We start from the raw sequence: 20,148 nt of genomic DNA, 5'->3' as shown, positions 1-20,148 counted from the left end.
AACAAAAGCTTCGTTACCATAGTGACCATACCTCAATAGATTAATTAACGTAAGATCTTTGATGGCTGTTTCCAAATAATTCATCCTTAAATGTTATCTAGAAAATAAAATAAAATAAAATAAAATAAAATAAGATAAAACAGAAGACCACGAAAAAAAATCAACACGAGTTGCTTTAGATATTTTCTCTGATTAATCACAATATTTAACAATGGAGAAATTTTTTCACTTTCCAACCCATAGATCCTGCAACCTACAATAAGTTCATTTAGGGCAGAAATGTAGTGTAGTGTTACAAATGTTTGGTATGTTTGGGCTACAACTACAACAATTATTTTCATTATCACCTAATGCGGCAATTATTTTCTCGATTAATTAATTGATTGTAGTATGTTGCAATTTATTTATTGTTTGTCTTTAATATGTATCCTTGGAAACTAGCAGTGATACTTATTTACATGGTGAAATTACGTAATTGTAATTGTAGCTTATTAAACACAATATTTATAAATTGATAGACCGTTGTTTTCTTCTTCACTACCTAATTAATCACCTCATGACCCATCAGATATATCCACTGGTTAGGAACCACTGGGCTAATACCAAACTCTAATTACAGTGGCTAATAGCAACTTATGCACTGATACATCAATGTTGACAATCTAAAAATATATTACATTATAATATATCAGCCAGTATATCAGTAGATAGATATTATAATATACTGTAATTATCTGTACAAGTCGGGTGATTGTACTCAAGTATCATTTTGAATGCACAACTCTTGCTTGTAATACCACTTCTTGCACCTGTCAAAAGTTGATCAAAATAGCTTGACTTTCCACTGTTGGCATAATAAGTGAGGGGCCAAAAGATTTATAATTTTAATGGGACAGACTATATATTGCGCATGCTCACTATATCCTTCTTGGTACTTGGATAATGGCTGCTAGGTGAGATGAGCGGATGGGCCGCATCGTTTGAGTGTGAGGCGCTTCCATCGAAAGGACCGTTAACTCGGGCGGTGCCGAGTTAAGATGGTCGATATCCGACCCGAAAAGCATCCCGAAACCGTTGTACATATTTCGAACATCGTCCTTCAAGTGTAAGTTCTGTTTTTTTCTTGTAAATCTTGGTCGGGCGCCATAGTCTGCCTGTTAGCCTGCCTGCAGTTGGACTTAGTTGCTAGCAGCGGTACAGTTTGTGCTAATCTTCAAAGCTATCTTTAAGCTATCTGCTTTTAGCGTTATGTGAATGATTGTTGATGTGTCTAAAGTAACAGCGTTAGGACCGAGCTAACTCTTCGGGTATGTTTTATTTCCGGTTGTGTTGAAGTGAGCTCGATTGTTGACAGTAGCTAAGTGACAGCGATGCTAGCTGACTACGTTAGCTTGAATTATTGGCACTGTGCCTGCTGCCTGCTCGTTGCAGCTCTTCATCTCTCCACAACACGTACACTGTTACAGCTATATTTCCTACTCGCCTTGAGAAACCGAAACTGTTTATTTGCTTTGCCTGTCCCATATAACACCGTTACATATAGACCAGTCTGGTTAGCAAAGTGTTTGCGGCAAAGCTAAGATATCTTTTTCTTCAGTCGAGACGGAGGGGTTACTAGAGTTCATGGCGTACCACAATCGATGCAGTACTCACTCATCCGTAACGTTTGTAGTGCCGGTGTTTGAGTTAAGCTAGTAATGGTATAAATATACCCGTTTAGACTAAGTACTACTACACCATACCCTGTAGCTGTTAATGGCTTAAGACAGATAAAAATACAGTGGTAGACGGTTGCGTTATATAAGCTTGGATTCTGCGAAGTGATCTCACTCTGGCCAGTGATAGTCGTGATGAATTCACAGTTATGTAAGTTATCAGGATCCTGTCCCGGGGTACAGGGATATTAATGGATGGGAACTCCGCTATTGGTAACTTTGAAGTTGTCCTGGGCATTATAAGCATATCGGAAACTTGTAAGTGCCACATTACAAGGTTGAAGTTGAATGATCAAACTCAACCCGTTTGTTTGGAAAATAGCTCCCTGAATGAGATTTCCCTTTTAAAATGTTCTTCAAAGTGGACTCACAAATGAAAAGGTCGTTTAGCACCTTAATTGCAGGGTTATAAACAAAGAATTTCCGTAAAGACTACAGGAGCTGTGTTGTTTGGAGTCAGTTACATTGGCATTAAAGAAAGGGCATTGTCTTGCATCCTGAAATTTCACTTTTTGTTACTGTGAATTACGCGAGCTCATTTGCTGCCCCCGCAGGAGAGCGTGGTTAACGGTGATTGATTTATTTGAATTCCTTAAAATCAATCCATTTTATTGATTAGTTATTTTGATACCTGAGAAGACACTTTGGTGTTTACTGTGTTAGGATTCAGAATCCAGGATTCAGAAATCGAAAAGGATACGATACAGAACTACAATCTTTACTATAAGAATAAATAAACAATATATAAAGTACTATGTTACAACAATATTGATGATGACTCCAACACAATAACTAGATTGTAAAAGTGGGAAGTTACATGTGTTTTATTATAATGGTAAATCTCAGATCTTATGGAATAATCGAATGTTATGGAACATGTTATTTACTCATGCAAAGTCACATAGATGTAAGTAGATAGGCAAACATGGATCAAAAATAAATATTTGCTCTTCTACATGCAGGTATAAACAGTGTTGTGGTTTGGTGACAGAGTATACTGTGAGGCTGAGGTGACAGAAATCTTAGCTTTCAGAGATTTTGTCATACTATTTACTGAGGGATAAATCTCTTTAATATCTTTGACAGTGTTAGGCCATTGTAGCTGGGCAATACTGCAAATCAATGAGCTGGACATTTTTTTTATGGAAATATTGGGTTTAAGATTTTTGCATTAATGTGATGAGGTGCCTCAGTCCAGACTTATTAAGATATTTAATTCACAGACATTGCGACAGTGTATTCTCACAGTTGCCTTTGCAGTGCTCATGTTAAGTTCTGTGCAGCTGGTAAGTGTGTGAAAGCAAACAGATAAGCCTGGACTCATTTTCATTTAATCAAGTCTAGGTCGATTATTGTCTGATAGATTTGACTATGCAAATCATAATAGTGGGTGAAACAATTCTTAATTTAACCACTTCTCGTCCCAGCAAACATTGTTAGTGTACTGTACCATACATAGCCTCACTTTTGGAACTGGAACGGTATTCCTCTGGAGCAGTTACATCCTTTTCCAGACTTGCTGTTTTCCCAGGTTCGTGCTTCCTGCATTTCTGTCTGAGCAGCAGAGATGTACATGACACTCATAAGTGAGAGAAGAGACACAGGAGGGGAAACAAAATTAGTTTTATCTGGCACTAGGGTTTAGTTTGGTTAACGATCAGCCTGATCCACCCTGCACAAACAGACAAAAACAGGTTGTGGCACGCATTCATTCAACAGCATGCTCAAGTTTCAGCACCAACCTGTAGCACCAAGTCCAAAATGACCAGTGTTCACTTTTTCTGATTTAGAAATCATGTTAAGTGTAATTTCAGTGGATTTACCCCAGTCATGTATAGCTTGGTACACATTACCCTCTGGGGTTTAACTGTCGCCAGTAACATCACTTCTGTAAATGTATTTATGCGTCACATTGTAAGTGTATCAGTAATTCTTGTCCTTCTATAGACTGTATTTGCCAGGAATAATTTCATGGACATCTGTTCATTCTTTAATAGGCCGTTCTCAGTGTTACAACAAGGCTAATGTAAATGGTGAGATATCAGTTTTATAGCTTCCAAGCCAGGTGAAACCGTCTGTATAGTTTGACTCTCTCATATAATCTTAACATCCACAATGAGAAGTTATGTTGGTTTTTTTCAAAGACTCTGCAGGTAGATGTAGGTGTTTGTTTAGCTTCAGCTTAAAATATGAAAGGGCTCAATGAACATTATACAAATTGTTACAATGGTGGGAATTTAACACTACCCATCTGCCAAATACAGAAAATATCTTCTGTTAGCAGGTAGTGAAGCTGTACTAGAGGGGGAAAAAAAATATTTTGGTTCTTAGAATAGTTAACAATTCATGTCAGAAAATGTGCTTTTTCATGCAGTGAGAAATGCATGTTTTTAGATGCGTTTCTCACTGCATGAAAAAGCACTTTTTCTGATGTGATATCTTGCTTCATATAAATCTATTTGTTTTCTCTTTGTCTCGCCTGCTTCCTTCTACACTCCCTCTGTCTCTCTGCCTTTCTGTGACCCTCCCCCTGTAATAAAGAACTGCATCCCACCTTCCTTGCATTATATTAAATCTTTTTCTGTGCCCTCTTTTTCTCCGCAGTGCACCCACTGTAAACATCCCATCTTAGTGGCCAGTTCTGCCTGCCGATCAGAGGTTAAGCTGAGGCCATGGCAGTGAAGGACCGCGTTGAGGCGGTGCTCAATGTGGGACTGCGTGTTCCCAGCATCATGCTGCTGGATGTCCTCTACCGCTGGGATGTCAGCTCCTTCTTCCAGAAGATCCAGCGTTCCAGCCTCTCCAACAATCCCCTGTTCCAGTACAAATACCTGGCTCTTTACCTGCACTACGTAGGTTAGTGTTGGTTTCTCACACACACAATCACACACAAGCTGTTCCAATACAAATACAATCCCCCTTTATTAACACTTGGAGGATTAGCACAAAACAAACACACTATACAAATGCTTAGCTCTGACAAAATGCATAGCCTTTTACACATTTGATAACGTAACACATGTATAAAGAGCTGTAGCCGTTAGTTTGTCAGTGTTATCTCTCAAGTTATCATGACCCGCAATGGTTGTTTTGTTTGGACTGTTTGACGGGGTTATCGGCTAAAGTAGCTTCTGTTCTGCTGGCTTTATCAGTAGGTCAAGTGCCAACTGTCATGGTTTTACCTTTCTTAATTAGATTTGCATGATTTATTTTTTTCAATCGGCATTGTCAGCCCTCTGTACCCAACCTGGTCAGTTTCAAAATATTGCATGGTGGTAGGCTGTAAGCCATAAGGTTGTGCATTGTAGGTTAGTAGTAGTAGTAGTAGTAGTAGTAGTAGTAGTAGTAGTAGTAGTAGTAGTAGTAGTAGTAGTAGTAATTACTAGTGCAGCAACAAGGACATGATCCTCAATTACTTCACATACCGACACTAACAGTTGTTTGCCGGAGCAGCCGTCCGAAGCAGAGGCACCACTGTCTGGATTTGTACTCTGGGAATTTGAGAAGTGTCTGTGATAGTGGGAGCACTGTTTACTTAGATTTTAAGTGAAATTGTTTTCTAAAATAATGACTGGAATCAGTGGATCTGTATCTCAGCTCTACAATGGAGCTAAAATACACAAGCCTTGTAATGGTGGAAATCCTCTTTTTTCCTTTTTTGGACCACCACCACAATTTTTCCTTATGTCAACAATGCTATCATCTATGAGGCTTGTGGTGATATTTGATAATACAGAATATCATGATATTTCCAACCATAAGCAATATTTTTTATTTATTTATTTTTATTTTTTGAAATTTTTATCCTGCCGAGTCTGACCATCATTTCACTGCTTTTCTTTCTGTACATTATAATTGGCAAAAAATATAGTAATGTAATTATATATTAAAAACATAAAATACAATAATATAATTTTGTATTTTAAAGATCCTTCAGATTGCCACAAAGCCCATCATGGACACTTAAAACAAGCTCTGTGCAGCAAAGGGAGCCAGTCAGGTGTATTTCCAGTGACACTGAAGCACTGAAAGACTAACTTTGATGTGAGAGTGAAGTTGACAGAACAAAGTCTGACGTGCAGAGTGTGAAATGGCTAAAAGAAAACCGACAAGCATAGTGTTGAGTTTTCTGTGTGTGTTTTTATACGTCTGTGTTTGTGCGTGTGCGCTGTCAGACTTGGCTGCAGTTGGTTAATGAGCCAATAGGCTTGGTATGTGCTGATGTGTGCTGTGGGTGGACAGACAGAAAGAAAGGGGAGAGAGAGGGAGAGAGGCAGTAAAACCAAAGTAACTGTTGCTATGCACTGAGGAGTTTTTTGGACATGGTTTTAGGTAGTAGACTGTTGTACGATAAGCCTATTGGCAGCAGTGACTGTTTGATTGACTGTCAAAAATAGCTCCCTCCAATTACATAAGAAACATCTGTCACACACATGCACATTCGGTATATCACTTTTGTGATTGAAAAGAGGGTACAGTCTGCAAAACAAGAAGCATTAGAGATGCTTTCAAAAGGCACATATCTTCACTTTTTATGTATATCGGTTGTGTGTGACTGTTTGCGTGTGACTGCCTTGCAGGTTACATCCTGAGCTTGGTGCTCCTGACTCTGCCTCGCCAGCACCTGGTTAAACTCTACCTGTACGTCCTTACGGCCCTGCTGCTGTTTGCTGGTCACCAAGTCTCAAGGTAAACACACACAGACAAGGCTGCATGATATGTCAGACACCAGACAATATATATTGTTGGCTGATAAGTAGAAAAATTAAATTGTTGCAAATAGCTTTGATAATGGGCTTCCACCCGATAATGACGTCCAGTAATGCAGACCATGCAATGGACCGAGGATGCCAAGTAAAATCCGGTTCTGAGAGGGAATTTTTGCCTCTCAGCCTTTCCTCTTTCTCTTCTCTCCTCTGCTGTGTCAGTGCTTGTTTGCATGAGGGCGGGGTTGAGCTCCCCACACTCTCAGAGCGGACAGCAGTGTAACTTCAGAGAACAGAGGTCACAGTGGAGCAGGTTATCTGCAGTTCTTGAAAAGTTCTCAGGCCTTTATTTTTTAAAGGCCTCTGAAATGTTTTCTTTATTCTGTCATAGACAATAATGTTTGGCTGTCTGGACATGTTACAGACCTGTAAACTGAAAGTGGGATTGTTGTGACAGTGGATTGTGTGGACAGGGGGGTGTTTTAATCCTAAACAAACCCATAGCAAACAATCATTACTGCTAGCTACAATAGTTGGGAAGAGTGACAGATTTAGCGGCAACTTAAAATGAACTGAATTCCTAATTTTTCATAGATTTAATCTATCCCTTTTCTGCTGCTTATCCAGAACCAGGTTACATGAATTTAATTAATTGTATTGTTAGGAATTAGTATTGTACTGCTGGGAGGTATTAAAATAAGTTTGTTTATGCTAATAAATAATGCTAGACCTTATTATCAGCAGAAACCCTGCAGAGAGACGGAGATGGACTTTAAATTATATTTTACTTGAGTCAACAACGACAGCACTCTTATTCCATATGTGCAACAAAATTGTTCGGAAAGCAATTAAGAAAACACCTGGTGAACAAGCAGAACATGAACTTGCAGAAATGCAATGTGTTTGACTGCTCCCCCTGCAGTCAACTCTCTGCCCCTTCCTAATCCACAGCTGGTGCAGTCCTAACTGATAATTGCATAAGTGATCATTTGTTTCTGAAATACCATATCAGTGCATCTCTAACGTAGATTAACATCAACATAGAGACATGATTAGATGTAGCTATCCCATGTTCTGTTACTCAGTTGAATGTGTGGGTGGTTATAGTCTGTCAGATACACAAAATGCATTTATGTCATACTGTCAACTCTAATTATTTGTCATCATCATTAGATTTACAAGGACACCAGTGCTTTAGTCAGCAGTCACTGTACAGTATAATGTACTGTATCTTTTTCAGTGAGCTATTCAAGGAGTTTACTCGCAACATATAGCTATAGTTGGTTTTAGTTCATGTTAAGGGCTAGACATTTTCGGGTTGAGCTGCACTGTAGATCAATTGTAATACAAAAGATTTGATCTGTTAATTGAGCATTTTGACTCCTCTTTGTCAGGGACTACGTCCGCAGTGAACTTGAGTCTGGCTATGAAGGACCGGTCTACCTGGAACCTCTCTCCATGAACAGATTCACCACGGCACTCATAGGTATAACGTTACACATGAATGCATGAAGACACGTTTATAAAATATACATGATGAGGCATGAATGCATCATGCTCAAACCCAGACATAGTTTGGAAGATGCACTTCAGTAGTTCCTTTATCAGCTACATGGGTTACTCTTCCTCTGTTTCAATATGATCTCTCTCTTCTTATCTCCTTCCTGGTTGCACATGCGTCTGGGAAGTTTAGAGAAGTATGGAAAATGAATTACTTAAAAGTCCCTTTAAGGTCACATCACCAAACCACTTTTAGCATAAATCTTACTCGAGACCAATTGTTACTCCCAGTACTGTCCATTTTGAAATGGAAAATGTTGCTGTTTCTGGATCTATAGGACCTGGTTTCATCTTGCTACAGAGTAGTGATGGAGTCTCCTATACTATAAATAGACCATACTGAGTGCTGATTTCACTGCAGAGTGAAAGCCTGAGAAAGCGAAAATAACATGGTTACAGTGACAAAGATACTGCTGTAGAGAGAGGTGGAGATTAAAGCTACTAAATACACAAGTGGTCTCATATTGTCACCACTTTAGAAAAAGATACATAAATATTCTCACAGGAGGTCTTTTAATTAGACAAGAATTACAAATGATACATCAGCATGAATCATGTGTGTACGTGCATCCTCTTTCAGGTCAGCTGGTGGTGTGTACGCTTTGTTCCTGTGTGATGCAGACCAAGAGGATTTGGCTTTTCTCTGCTCACCTTCTCCCTTTGGTGGCCAGACTGTGTCTGGTTCCACTGGAGACCATTGTCTTCATCAATAAGTTCTCCATGATCTTCACTGGCCTGGAGGTCATTTACTTCCTGGCTTCTAACTTACTGGTACCATATAACCTGGCTAAGACGGCCTACAGGGAGCTGGCTCAGGTAATAAACTATTAATGTGGTCTAATGTTGCAAGCTTTTTCAGTTTTTATTACAGGATTTCAGCTATAGTAGTCCTGAGGGATTTCCTTATATGTAATATTTATGGTGTTCTGTCTTTGTCCCAATTACCTCCATCTCTCCTCATTTCTATCTCTGTATCTATTGCTCTCTGTCCCCAGGTGGTGGAGGTGTATGGGCTGCTAGCTTTGGGCATGTCTCTATGGAACCAACTGGTCCTTCCTGTTCTCTTCATGTGTTTCTGGCTGCTGCTTTTTGCTCTGCAGATCTACTCCTACTTCAGCACCAGAGACCAGCCTACCTCAAGGGAGAGGCTCCTTTTCCTCTTTCTTACCAGGTAAGGCCATAGCACTGGTTAAGCTGTGAGGAACATCATAGATTGTACCTCACAGACTCTTATATGAGTCAGACCAGTGCATCATAGGACTATGATTTTTTTGAATTTGCCTTGAGCAAATAATCATGTATCCTGCTGTATCTGCTTCATAGCCTGACGGCACAATATAATAGTCTTACCATCCAGCAAAAGCTCCATGTAACACAGAGGAAATGATTTCCATGTTTTCTGCTCAATTAAGTTGCCTAGAAGCTTCACCTTCACCTTTCTCCTCCTCTCACATGCTCTGTCCTCCCTTCCTCTTCCCAGTATTGCAGAATGCTGTAGTACACCGTACTCCCTGCTGGGTCTGGTTTTTACTGTCTCCTTTATCGCTCTGGGGGTCCTCACACTCTGCAAGTTCTACCTGCAAGGCTACAGAGCCTTTATGAATGACAACACCATGCACAGGTCAGTCAGTGTGTATGTCTGTATGTGCACGTGTGTCAGGTGCTATGTGCTGATGGTGTCAGTTGGTATGTATTTCTGCTTTTAATAACTTCTGGGGTTTGGTTTTTGGTCTGTCTGTGCAGGGGGATGACGGAAGGCATCACCCTGCTGATCCTTGCTGTCCAGACTGGCCTCATCGAGCTGCAGGTCATCCACCGAGCCTTCCTCCTCTCCATCATCCTCTTCATTGTTGTTGCTTCCATCCTGCAGTCCATGTTGGAGATAGCAGACCCCATAGTCCTGGCTCTGGGAGCATCCAGAGACAAGTACGATAAATTTATCATAGGCCTAGTTTTTATTTTATTTTACTTATATAATTTTTTCTTTGGCTTTTATTGTTAAGAACCTTAAAATGTATTTTGATTAATTAAAAAATAAATGTATGCTGTTAAAAATGGCAAGTGCCAATTAAAATCAAAAAGTGGTAAGTCAGTAAAATCTAAATTTTGTTTAAACTTTGTGTGAGGGAACTTGGAAATGAATCGGGTATAAAATAAACTGGTATCTACATATCAACTTGTTCATTCTCCTGTCACATAATATCTCAGACACAACTAACTTGATATGGACAAAACTTGAAGAAGTGGTTTGGCTTTTGGACCAAATACTCTAATGTGTGTTTAAGATTAGCTCAAAGAGCATGTAAAAGTGCCCTGACTGAATATGTGCAAGAGGATTGCTCACATCAGCACAGATAAAGCAGATCGTCTTCATTTTTATTCTCTCCCCTGTCTGTCCTTCAGGAGTTTGTGGAAGCACTTCCGAGCGGTGTCTCTGTGTCTGTTCCTGCTGATCTTTCCAGCCTACATGGCCTATATGATCTGTCAGTTCTTCCACATGGACTTTTGGCTTCTCATCATCATCTCCTCGTCCATCCTCACCTCACTGCAGGTAACACACAAGCACATAACAGCTCATGCACACATACAGAACATATACGCACAATACCGTTGCACAGTACTGTTGGTTTTGATTGAACTATTTTAGAACATTAAAAAACAATGAATGTAATTACTAATTTTGCTGAAATCCAGCTTTTAAAACAGTTTTATCTGCTGTGCCAAAATGTGAAGCTTTTAACATTTTGTGATTTAATTATTGAATTGCATCCAAACACTTTTCCTCTGTCACCCCCAGGTTCTTGGCACTCTTCTGATCTACGTTCTCTTCATGGTGGAGGAGTTTCGTAAGGCTCCAGTAGAGAACATGGATGAAGTTATCTACTGTGTCAATGGGACTTATCGATTGCTGGAATTCCTGGCAAGTGTCCACACACGCAAACACCATATACAGTATTAAGTGAGCATAAGTGAGAAGGCAGCATGTGACATTGACAGTGTCATATGATATGGTCTCAATCTCTGCCTCACTGTCACTGATTTCCTCCTTTGCCAGGTTGCAGTGTGTGTGGTGTGCTATGGCGTGTCGGAGACGGTGTTCGGGGAGTGGAGTGTGATGGGAAGCACCATCATCCTGGTCCACTCGTACTACAACGTCTGGCTCAGAGCCCAGCTGGGCTGGCAGAGCTTCCTGCTCAGGAGAGATGCTGTAAACAAGATCAAAAGCCTCCCCACAGCCAGCAACACACAGCTGGAACAGTACAACGACATCTGTGCCATCTGCTACCAGGTATGAGCTGAAGAACTAATTGGAGGGGTTCGAGTTAAAGCTAGGCCAATGTAAAATTTTATTTGATGCATGTTATCATTGACAAGTGGTTTTGAAATAAATGAAACATGTGTTTTTGTACTAATTCCTTCCAGGACATGAACACAGCTGTGATAACTCCATGCAGTCATTTCTTCCACGCTGGCTGTCTGAAGAAATGGCTCTATGTCCAGGAGACCTGTCCTCTTTGCCACTCGCAACTCAAGAGCCAATCAACAGCTGCTAGCGTCCCCAACCAAGACGCCCCTGCAGCCAATCAGAGCCCTGCAGGGCAGGAAGAAGCTGCAGCCAAGAATAAGGAGAACGATGGCGCTCTTCCAGATGATGGGAGGGAGGAGGAAAGAGGAGAGCAGGAACGAGGAAAAGGACCTGACATGCCAGCTGGAGAAACGTCTTCCTCTTCATCTTGTGTGCCCACTGCTCCCCAGCACCTTGTCAAGACTCAAATAGCTTCTTCTTCTCCTTCTTCCCTACTCATGACTGATTCTTTACAGAACCAGTCGCCCACAGATCACCCCTCTTCGTCTTCCTCCTCTTCCTCTGACACGTTGGACACACCCCCCTCTCCATCTTTCTCTCACACCTCCATCCCTTGCATCTCTCACCACTCGTCCTCACAGCAACAGGCCCAGGCAGAGATAACCCCTGCTGAACCTGAGTTTAATCCAGCCTCCCCAGCGGACAGCCAGGAGTCATCTTCTGTTCCATCATCACAGCCTGACCAGCCCACTTACCCCTCTGAGGAACAGTCTCCTCCTCTGCACAGCCTCTGAACCCCTTCGTAACACACAGAACATACATGCATGCACATATAAACACAACATTTAAATACTCCATCTGCCTATATTCTAGCAGTTGGCCATCATGTCATAAATTCATCTCCAAACCCCTTCATATCCATTTTGAGAGAAAAAATCTAGAACAATCTCTAAGCAGATATTCATCACTCAGCATTAAGAAAAATTACAGATGATTCCAATGTCACAATATGTTGCCATTTTAAGGCAATTCTCTTGGAACAGTTAATCTAAATGTGTCTGAGTTTGACTCATGCCAGCAATGATTTCATCACAGTGGGCATAACTTTTCTCATGTTGTTTTTTTTTTTTTTTTTTTTTTTTTTTTTTTCTTTCTTTTTTGGGGCTGGGGGTTTAAACTCAATGCAAAAAGGTGAAAGCAGTAATCTCATCTCAAAAACAACTGGGAGGTCTATATCATGTCCACGAAATGTGAAATCCCGAATGAAACTGAACATTTATTTTTGCTCTTTCCCAGATTTTTACATTGCTATGACACACACATTGACGTTTCTAAAAAAAAAAACAAAAAAAACATGCTTTGTCCTTCTCATTTCAATCCCAGACTTTTCATGTGATGGTTGCTCCCACATCCTGCCTTTTGTTTGTGCAGATTCACTCTCATTGCTCTACATGTCATAGTGTTTGGGTTTTTCGCTGTAGTCCTGTATGTGCCATGATCTCATGAGGAATGGGTCAGAGGTTTGGAGAGCCTTGATAGACTATCGATAAGTGATGGTTGCATTTTAAACAGTGACAAAGTCTTAACATTTCATAAAGTCTACAGATTTCTCCATCAGTTTTGATAAAGAGTTTTGGTTTTCACTGTTGGATGACAGGAGTTATTTGTATTAATGAATACTAAGCACTAACAGACTGAATGTTGTTTCTTGAGGCCATCACATGACCTGAAGCCTGGTGCTAAGCAGAGGATACATGGTGGGGTCTAGTCAAGTGTTGCAGTGTGAACAAATCAATGGGTTCACATGGAGTAAGTCTAATTCATTTCACGTGTCAATCTTTCTCTATTATACTGCTTCAATATTTGAATCGAACTTGTTTGGCTGGTCCCAGCAAAAACAGTTGTACTCCTCATCGCCAAACTTTTGTATTATTGTTGAAGAGATGTTATTTTTAAGGTAATTTTTACATTATTGCTCTATTGGATAGCATGCAGTGCAGATGGACTGAAAACAGGGGAGGGGAAAGACAGAGGAGGTAGATAAAATGTAACAGAGGCCACAGTTTGTATTTGAACCGGCAGCATTGTGAAAATGTGGAGTGTAACTTTGCCCACTGAGCCGGCGAGGAGCCCGAACTTATATTTGTCGTTGGCCTCACTTCATTCATGGTACTCATCCGCGCTCTTTCTCCCCGCTGAACCAGTCCATCCCAAGTTTGCCTTGGGTCCTGCAATTGTTGAGGCTCTTTCACAGCAGGAGCCAATCACCTCGCTCCATCCAATCACACCTAAGCACCCTGCTGTGTTTTCTAAGACCATCATTATCCTGCTGCTCAGTCACTTCACTCCATGAAATGTTACTACCAGCAAATTGAGCCGTTTGATAGCTTTGCTTTTTGTTTATTTTTTTTTCCACACATGCTAGCACGCATGCACACACACACTCACACACTCAGTCAGCGCCTGTGTTTAGCAAATGGGACAGGCTGGTGAGAAGTGTGTGTGTGTGTGTGTGTGTGTGTGTGTGTTGAAAAGTCTGAGTGTTTAAATGAAAGACTAAATCTTCAGAATGCTAAGTCCTGATGCACGCTTATATGTAGAGCTTGCACGCTGCCACTGTTACCATAGCATTTGTTTGTTGTCCCCAATGTGTTCTAACCTTGCTACCAATGTATTTCTGCCATTTCTTTCTTTTCTTTGAGTTGCATTTGCACTAATGTCATTTATACTAGCAATGCTCCAAAGCTGTTCTGTGGCTGTCAGCAACCAAATACCCTCTGATGTGTTTGTGGTACAAGGAAACAGCCCAATCTGTTTGTGTGTAATGTATATAAATGTTGCTCTGTATGGCATCTATATTAAACCAGAGGAGTGTTGTTATATAAACAAGATCAGGGCTTGAGTTTTCCAAAGCTTCCCAGCGGTTCAGTGTTCTTTGTTTCTTTACTTGCCTGTGAACAGAGACAAAACCTCTGGCTAAGAAGCTTTTGAGAAATCAAGCCCTCTGATCTGTGAGACCAGCCAGTGTTGCTGCTTCTCCGGTCTGTATGACGCGTCCCCAAGCTGGTGTGATCACTCCAGTGCCCTCTACTGTTAGGAGTGGGATCAGCATGGCGCAGATGGACAGGAGATGCACTAGTTAACCCTCAACAGTATTACTTAATACCACTATTACTAAAGGTCTTATACTATGAATGACTTTATTCTTGACATTGGGAAGCATTGGCTGTGGGGCTGAGAATGAATACATGATCAATGTAGGATCAAACCTGGCCAATGCTGTTTAACTGTTTGTGTTTTTTTTTTTTTGTTGTTTTTTTGTTTTTTTTAAAGAGATGAAATGTAGAGTTTGATGTATTTTGCACATGTTCCTCTGAAAGGTGAACATTAGGACTTTCTGTATTCTTGAACGACTTCATATTTTTATTATTAGCTCCATTCCTTAGACTTTGATTTAAACAAAGCACTTGAAATGGTTACAAAGATTTGAACTGCTTCATACACATTTGGGTTTCATGGTGGAGTTTTTGAATGGTATCGTGCAGAGAGGTTACCTGCAGGATAAAATGTCAAATGCTCCACATGCGGATGTCATTGGCAACTGTACGTGGATTTGCATTGCTGTAGTAAGTGATAAATAACTGGCAGAGAAGCCTGTCAGCTGTTGATTCCACATGTATTTGCTAAGTTTATACTCCATGTTGGAGACATTGCAGTTGTTGCAGTCTCTCTCCAGCCTCTGAACTGTGACTTTTTTTCTTTCTTTCTTTTTTTTTTCATAAATACTGTCTGGGACAGTTTCACATCAAATGTTTTACAATAATCTAAACTCAGTATCTAATATTTGATTATATAACCTATCCATTTGATACCTAGAGAAATCTTATGGACACTCAGTATTTTATTTTGAATCTTTAAATGCATTATTTGCATTCCAGCACATCTCTGAGATTTCAGCTGTGGGACTGACTACATGTAAAATGCATCAGTGCCTGTTTAGGCTATTTGTCTGTGAGCTTAAGTGCCAAACAAATGCATCAAGCCTTCACTGCTGCTCCTCACGCTGAGCAACATCAATTTTGCATTTTCCCCCTCCCCCCTGTCCGGAGCTTTTTTTTTTTTTTCTTTTCTTTTTTTTTCTTATTGACTTGCAAGTTGCCAGTGTGTCCTCAGCATCCTAATATTTGTCATACTGAAATGTTACTACTACCAGACATGTAGTTTAATTTGACATTTTTTTCCACTGAAATTGCTGGAGATGAATACATATGATCAGTGGGATTGTTAAAGTCCCTGAAATCCAGATGTTTCTGAGACTCAATTTACTACAGTGCTTTGCAAAATCATAACTATTATGTTGGACATGTAAGCAAATATGGAAATGGAATCTATAGCTGCCATGTAGTGCTCTGACCACGTGTTTATTTTCTGATGCGTTTTAGAAAAGGAAACAGTTAGCACTGCTGTCCGGTACTGTCGCCTCTGGCTGACAGATGTGTTGAGATTTACCTCAAAAGAGCCTGATTGTGTTCTGGGCTGCTCATACTGAGACTCCCTACAGAATTTAGATTCTCTTTTTATTTTTATTTTGTCTGATAAGTTTTTCCACACAGATTTAGGACCTTGCTCTGTAAAACCTGACTCTGAATGCCAGTTGTATTCTGTTAACCTTCTCCACGGTTGGTTTTGGATTCTATGCCTGGCATTGCCTTGGTTATTTTACAAAAATTGAATGTCAGAAATAAAATGAACCATCCACTCTAGACCCTGCATTTATTTGATTAAGATTCTTCTTTTTACAGTATATTAAAAGTGCAGTAGGCTCGTCAAGTGTGAAATCTATCACTATTATTGTTATTTAGAGAAGTAGTTGTAGTCCTAGTATTTTTAAATTTCAACTTGTAAATTATTATAATTACAATAACACGCCATATATGATATATATTGATGATACTGTTGATGATGGGTCAGGTGCACGAGTTCCCCTGTAGTTGCACCGGTCAGACACATGATGGCGCTGTTGTATTTCTTAAGACAGAGTGGGAGCCGATCCAGGAGACGAACCACCGCTGGAGAGAGAGACACACACCGAGGACTATTTCTGTCACAGTGCTGCAGGGAGTCACTGCGCACAACAGTGAGTTGTGGCGGGTTTGTCTCGGACATGATGTGTTTCTCTTTAATCTGCCATGTTGCTCCTGTTCTTCAAAGGGCTCTTGTTTGGCTCGTGTTTCTTTCTGCTTTATTAGGGTCCTTAATTATATTTCAGCTTCTTATTATTTCTTGTGATTTTTGAAATGTTATTTTAATATTCATGTAGGTTAAATTATGCCTTATGTGATGTTTAATTCAACTTTAAAGTGGCCTTTTTATCCGCGGTTCATTTGTTCTTTACGAGACTATTACAGCTTTGTATTATATAATAATTCTATTGGGAGGGAGAGTTATTTTAGCCGGTGTTCAATGCTGAATTTGACCAAATTAAAACAAACTTCAGGGTGCTCATACGTGGATAATATCCCTCCCTAACAGTTCTTGCAGATAGATTGGATATTTTGAATAATTATAAAATTGTATGCTTTTATTTTTTAAGACAATCAACTTTAATTTCCTTAAATTAAATTGTAAGCTTTAAATTTTAGTTTGAGTTAAGATGCAGAGATTCATCTTTTCCTTTAATATTTTTCGACAAACCCTCTCCCATCGATCCAAGCACCAAACTCCTCCATTCACGTGGACCGTTTCTTCCCTCAGCTGTGAACTTGCTTAAATCCTATATGGGCTGATCCGCCACTGTCTGTCTCTCTCTCTTTCCTTCTATAAGCAGGAAACTGGAGCATAAAAGACTCTTATTCTCCATAATCAAGGTCAAGAGCGTTTTTCAATAACCTCTGGGAATTAAAGCCTGGAACGGCGCCAGTTCGTCCTGCCAGTCATTTCCACAGCCAGCTGAATAATATAAAAGTTGTTGACCTTTTGCACCTCGATGGATCAATACGTTGTCGCTTTATTCAAGAGAAAAAAAAAAAGGAAAAAAGGACTTCAGTGAATTATCTGTTAATATTTGTATTTTGTTTTGGATCCCCTCTCGGCGCTGTGATAAATAGTTTCAAATAACAGATGGTGCTGGAGGCTGAGACAAAGCAGCGAAATCTGGTAGCAATTATCCTCAATTATGTTCATTGTTATTTTGAGCTAATTATTGTTATTGTCACTTTAGTTTGTGTGTCTTGCGGCGCTGCAGCCTGCAATAATGGAGCCTACGGAAGACAATGGGGAGCAGGGACATGTTGTGACGGTGAAATATGGCTTTTATAATTGAACCCAACCAGCCGCTTTAAATAAAACAGAGATCTAAATGTACAGGCTGAGGTTTCACCTCACATTCACCAAGTGTCTGCGGATTAAATAGTCTAATGGGCCCAACAGACTGTATGATGGCTCCACTGTTGTTTTCCAGTCAACTCTTCGTCGAGCGGCGCAGAGAGCAAAAGGCTAATTTGGTTAATGTGATAAAAATGAGAGATTTGTTTTATTAATAAAAATTAGAAATGATAAAATATTTTTTATGCATTAAAGGCCTCATACTTCAGAAGTCATTTCCCGCCCTATTTAATATTTCCATTTATGTTGCTGTTGGTAGGCCCTAAGTAAAAGTAGATGTGCAGAGACATGAGGGTTTTCTACTCATTCCAGGTGAATGAGCGTCAGTCTGCAGCCCATCTGTACAGGGAGAAACTTTCCCGGTCGTTTTTCAGCCCTGTTATTGTGCGCACATGAATTTATCACGTTTACATAGAAGCGTTTTCACCCCTGAATCGTTTTTGTAAAATCCCTTGAACAAGGACAGAGCGGTTACCGGGCCAGGACAGCGGAGGACAGCGGGGGCAGAGCGGAGGAGAGGGGCTCCGTTGCCGCTGCATGAGGAGGACCAGTCTCCACTCCCGTCTTTGTTTGGGGGCGTCTCCTCTCCCTCTCCCTCTCCCTCTCCTGTCCCCTCCCCTCCTCTCCTCCGGTCCCCTCCCCTCTCCCTTCCCATCACTGGCTCCCTCTCCCTTCTTCCCCGCGGGGCGGGAGAAACCCGTGTTTGGTTCTCAGAGAGAGAGAGTGAGAGAGAGAGAGAGAGAGAGAGAGTCCTCTGGGAAGAGTCACAAAGCGTTTTCCTCAGAGAGAGAGAGAGAGAGCGCGGAGTGGCGAGAGAGCTCGGGAGTCATCCGCAGGAAGCAGCGCTGCTCTGGACCTCAACACACGTCCCGGACCAGTGGGCCGAGGGACGAGAAGAGAAAGCAGAAGAGCGAAAAGAGGAAGAGAGAAGTGTCAGACAATGATGACATCTGATCTAGGTGCTAGTTGATCTCTCTTTTCTCTGTGACAGCTTCAAGTGTGGATCTCCGAGCGCGCCAGGAGTGTCTTTTTCGCACCTTTCCACGCTGGGTCAGTCCGCTTCCTGGCGTCCCTCTGGCGATTTATACCCGTGTTTTTAAGTGACTGGCATTTTTGGATCTTACTGTTCCGATATGATCCCCCCTCCGTTTTAAGCGCCCACTCCCTCCCCAGGACTAGAATTAAAGGAATTAAAGAGTTCACCGCTTGGTTTCCAGCGAAGCGCACGCAGCAGCAGCAGCAGCAGCAAAGAGCGCACCCACGTTACTCTGCCTGAAAATCAGAGTGAGAGATCAGGAGAACAAGTGCACAGCGAGGCGTGGGAGAGACACGAGGGAAGAAAAGAGGCACAGGCACTAAACTACGGAGGTTTGTTCATGTTTGGGATCCAGGAGAGCATCCAGAGAAGCGGCAGCAGCCTGAAGGAGGAGCCGCTGGGAGGAATGAACGCTGTCCGGGGCTGGATGCAGGGGGGCGGCGTGCTGGACGCCAACACGGCCGCCCAAAGGTGAGCTCTGCCCGGCTGGAGGAGACGCTACCACCTTCCATTTACCAAAAAACGTGGGAACAAGGGGATATTTCTGTCAGGACCTTTGCAGCAGCCTGTGCAGGACATGGGGAGAAACAGAAGCTGCTGTCCGGAGGAAGAGATTTGGATTTAACTGCTTCTATGATCATTTGGGAAATTTAGATTCTCTTAAGAGAATAATTAAGAGAATAACACATTGGTTTGACTAATTTTAAGACAACACACTCAACAATTCATGGCTAAACAGTTACATTTCTACACCGCCTTTTCCCACAGTTCTGAGTTTAATGAACATGAAACTAAAAGAACAAATAAATAAAACTTGGCTTTTGTTTTGGGTTTAAATGAGGAAAAGAAAAATCGGTCCATCACCTGTCTTTTCTAAACAATCTCAGTTGTTTTCAAGGGGAATAAAATTCTCCTCTTGTCCCACAGAGTCAGTGATGTATACATTTTGAGCTCCTGTCACACATTATCATGAAGAACGACCTCCAGTAAAAAAAAAACAAATCTGCTTCTAATTTCAGAAAATGTAAATAATATTTAAATTTTGATAAACCGGCCTCTCTTGATAATCATATCTTAATAAACATGTTAAATATCAGCCTTAAAACGTCATTCAAAGCAAATTAAAAATGTGCACACACTGCATTCACTCTCGCTGTTATCTTTATACAAAGTCAAAACTTTACAGCCTCTCCACTGTTCTAACACCGACTCGCTCACGCCTGTGTGTCCGCAGTGGAGTGGGTCTGGCCCGGGCTCACTTTGAGAAGCAGCCGCCCTCCAACCTGCGGAAGTCCAACTTCTTCCACTTCGTCCTGGCTCTGTACGACCGGCAGGGTCAGCCGGTGGAGATCGAGAGGACCAACTTCGTGGACTTCATCGAGAAGGAGAAGGTCGGTGCAGAAACTCACGGTGCTTTGATTCATTTCTAGATTTAATAAC

The 20,148-nt window shown here is 41.1% G+C and overlaps 2 protein-coding genes across 3 annotated transcripts in view; both read left to right on the top strand.

Moving 5' to 3' along the window:
- The first annotated feature begins 969 nt into the window (after positions 1-969).
- LOC111672135 (RING finger protein 145) lies at positions 970-16,051 on the top strand. Its single transcript, XM_023429455.2, has 12 exons — positions 970-1,105; positions 4,320-4,571; positions 6,296-6,404; positions 7,816-7,907; positions 8,562-8,797; positions 8,977-9,152; positions 9,462-9,602; positions 9,725-9,907; positions 10,385-10,532; positions 10,779-10,901; positions 11,037-11,270; positions 11,405-16,051. Exons 2-12 carry the CDS (start codon positions 4,388-4,390, stop codon positions 12,080-12,082), a joined length of 2,304 nt encoding a protein of 767 aa, XP_023285223.1. The 5' UTR covers positions 970-1,105; positions 4,320-4,387; the 3' UTR covers positions 12,083-16,051.
- Positions 16,052-18,419: 2,368 nt separating this feature from the next.
- The window catches only part of LOC111672108 (transcription factor COE1), an 88,884-nt gene continuing 87,155 nt past the window's right edge, over positions 18,420-20,148 (top strand). For both annotated transcript variants that reach the window (XM_023429405.2, XM_023429403.2), the window contains exons 1-2: positions 18,420-19,179; positions 19,943-20,099. In XM_023429405.2, coding sequence (XP_023285173.1) covers positions 19,049-19,179; positions 19,943-20,099 — 288 coding nt within the window. In that variant the 5' untranslated portion in view covers positions 18,420-19,048. The remainder of the gene's footprint in view (positions 19,180-19,942; positions 20,100-20,148) is intronic.

The sequence above is a fragment of the Seriola lalandi genome, unplaced genomic scaffold (genome assembly GCF_002814215.2).
Source record: "Seriola lalandi dorsalis isolate HSWRI2012SDOR001 ecotype SW California unplaced genomic scaffold, Sedor1 jcf7180002054893, whole genome shotgun sequence".
Classification (NCBI taxonomy): domain Eukaryota; kingdom Metazoa; phylum Chordata; class Actinopteri; order Carangiformes; family Carangidae; genus Seriola; species Seriola lalandi.
The sequence above is the reverse complement of the archived record's forward strand: the minus strand, read 5'-3'. Positions and strand labels throughout refer to the sequence as shown.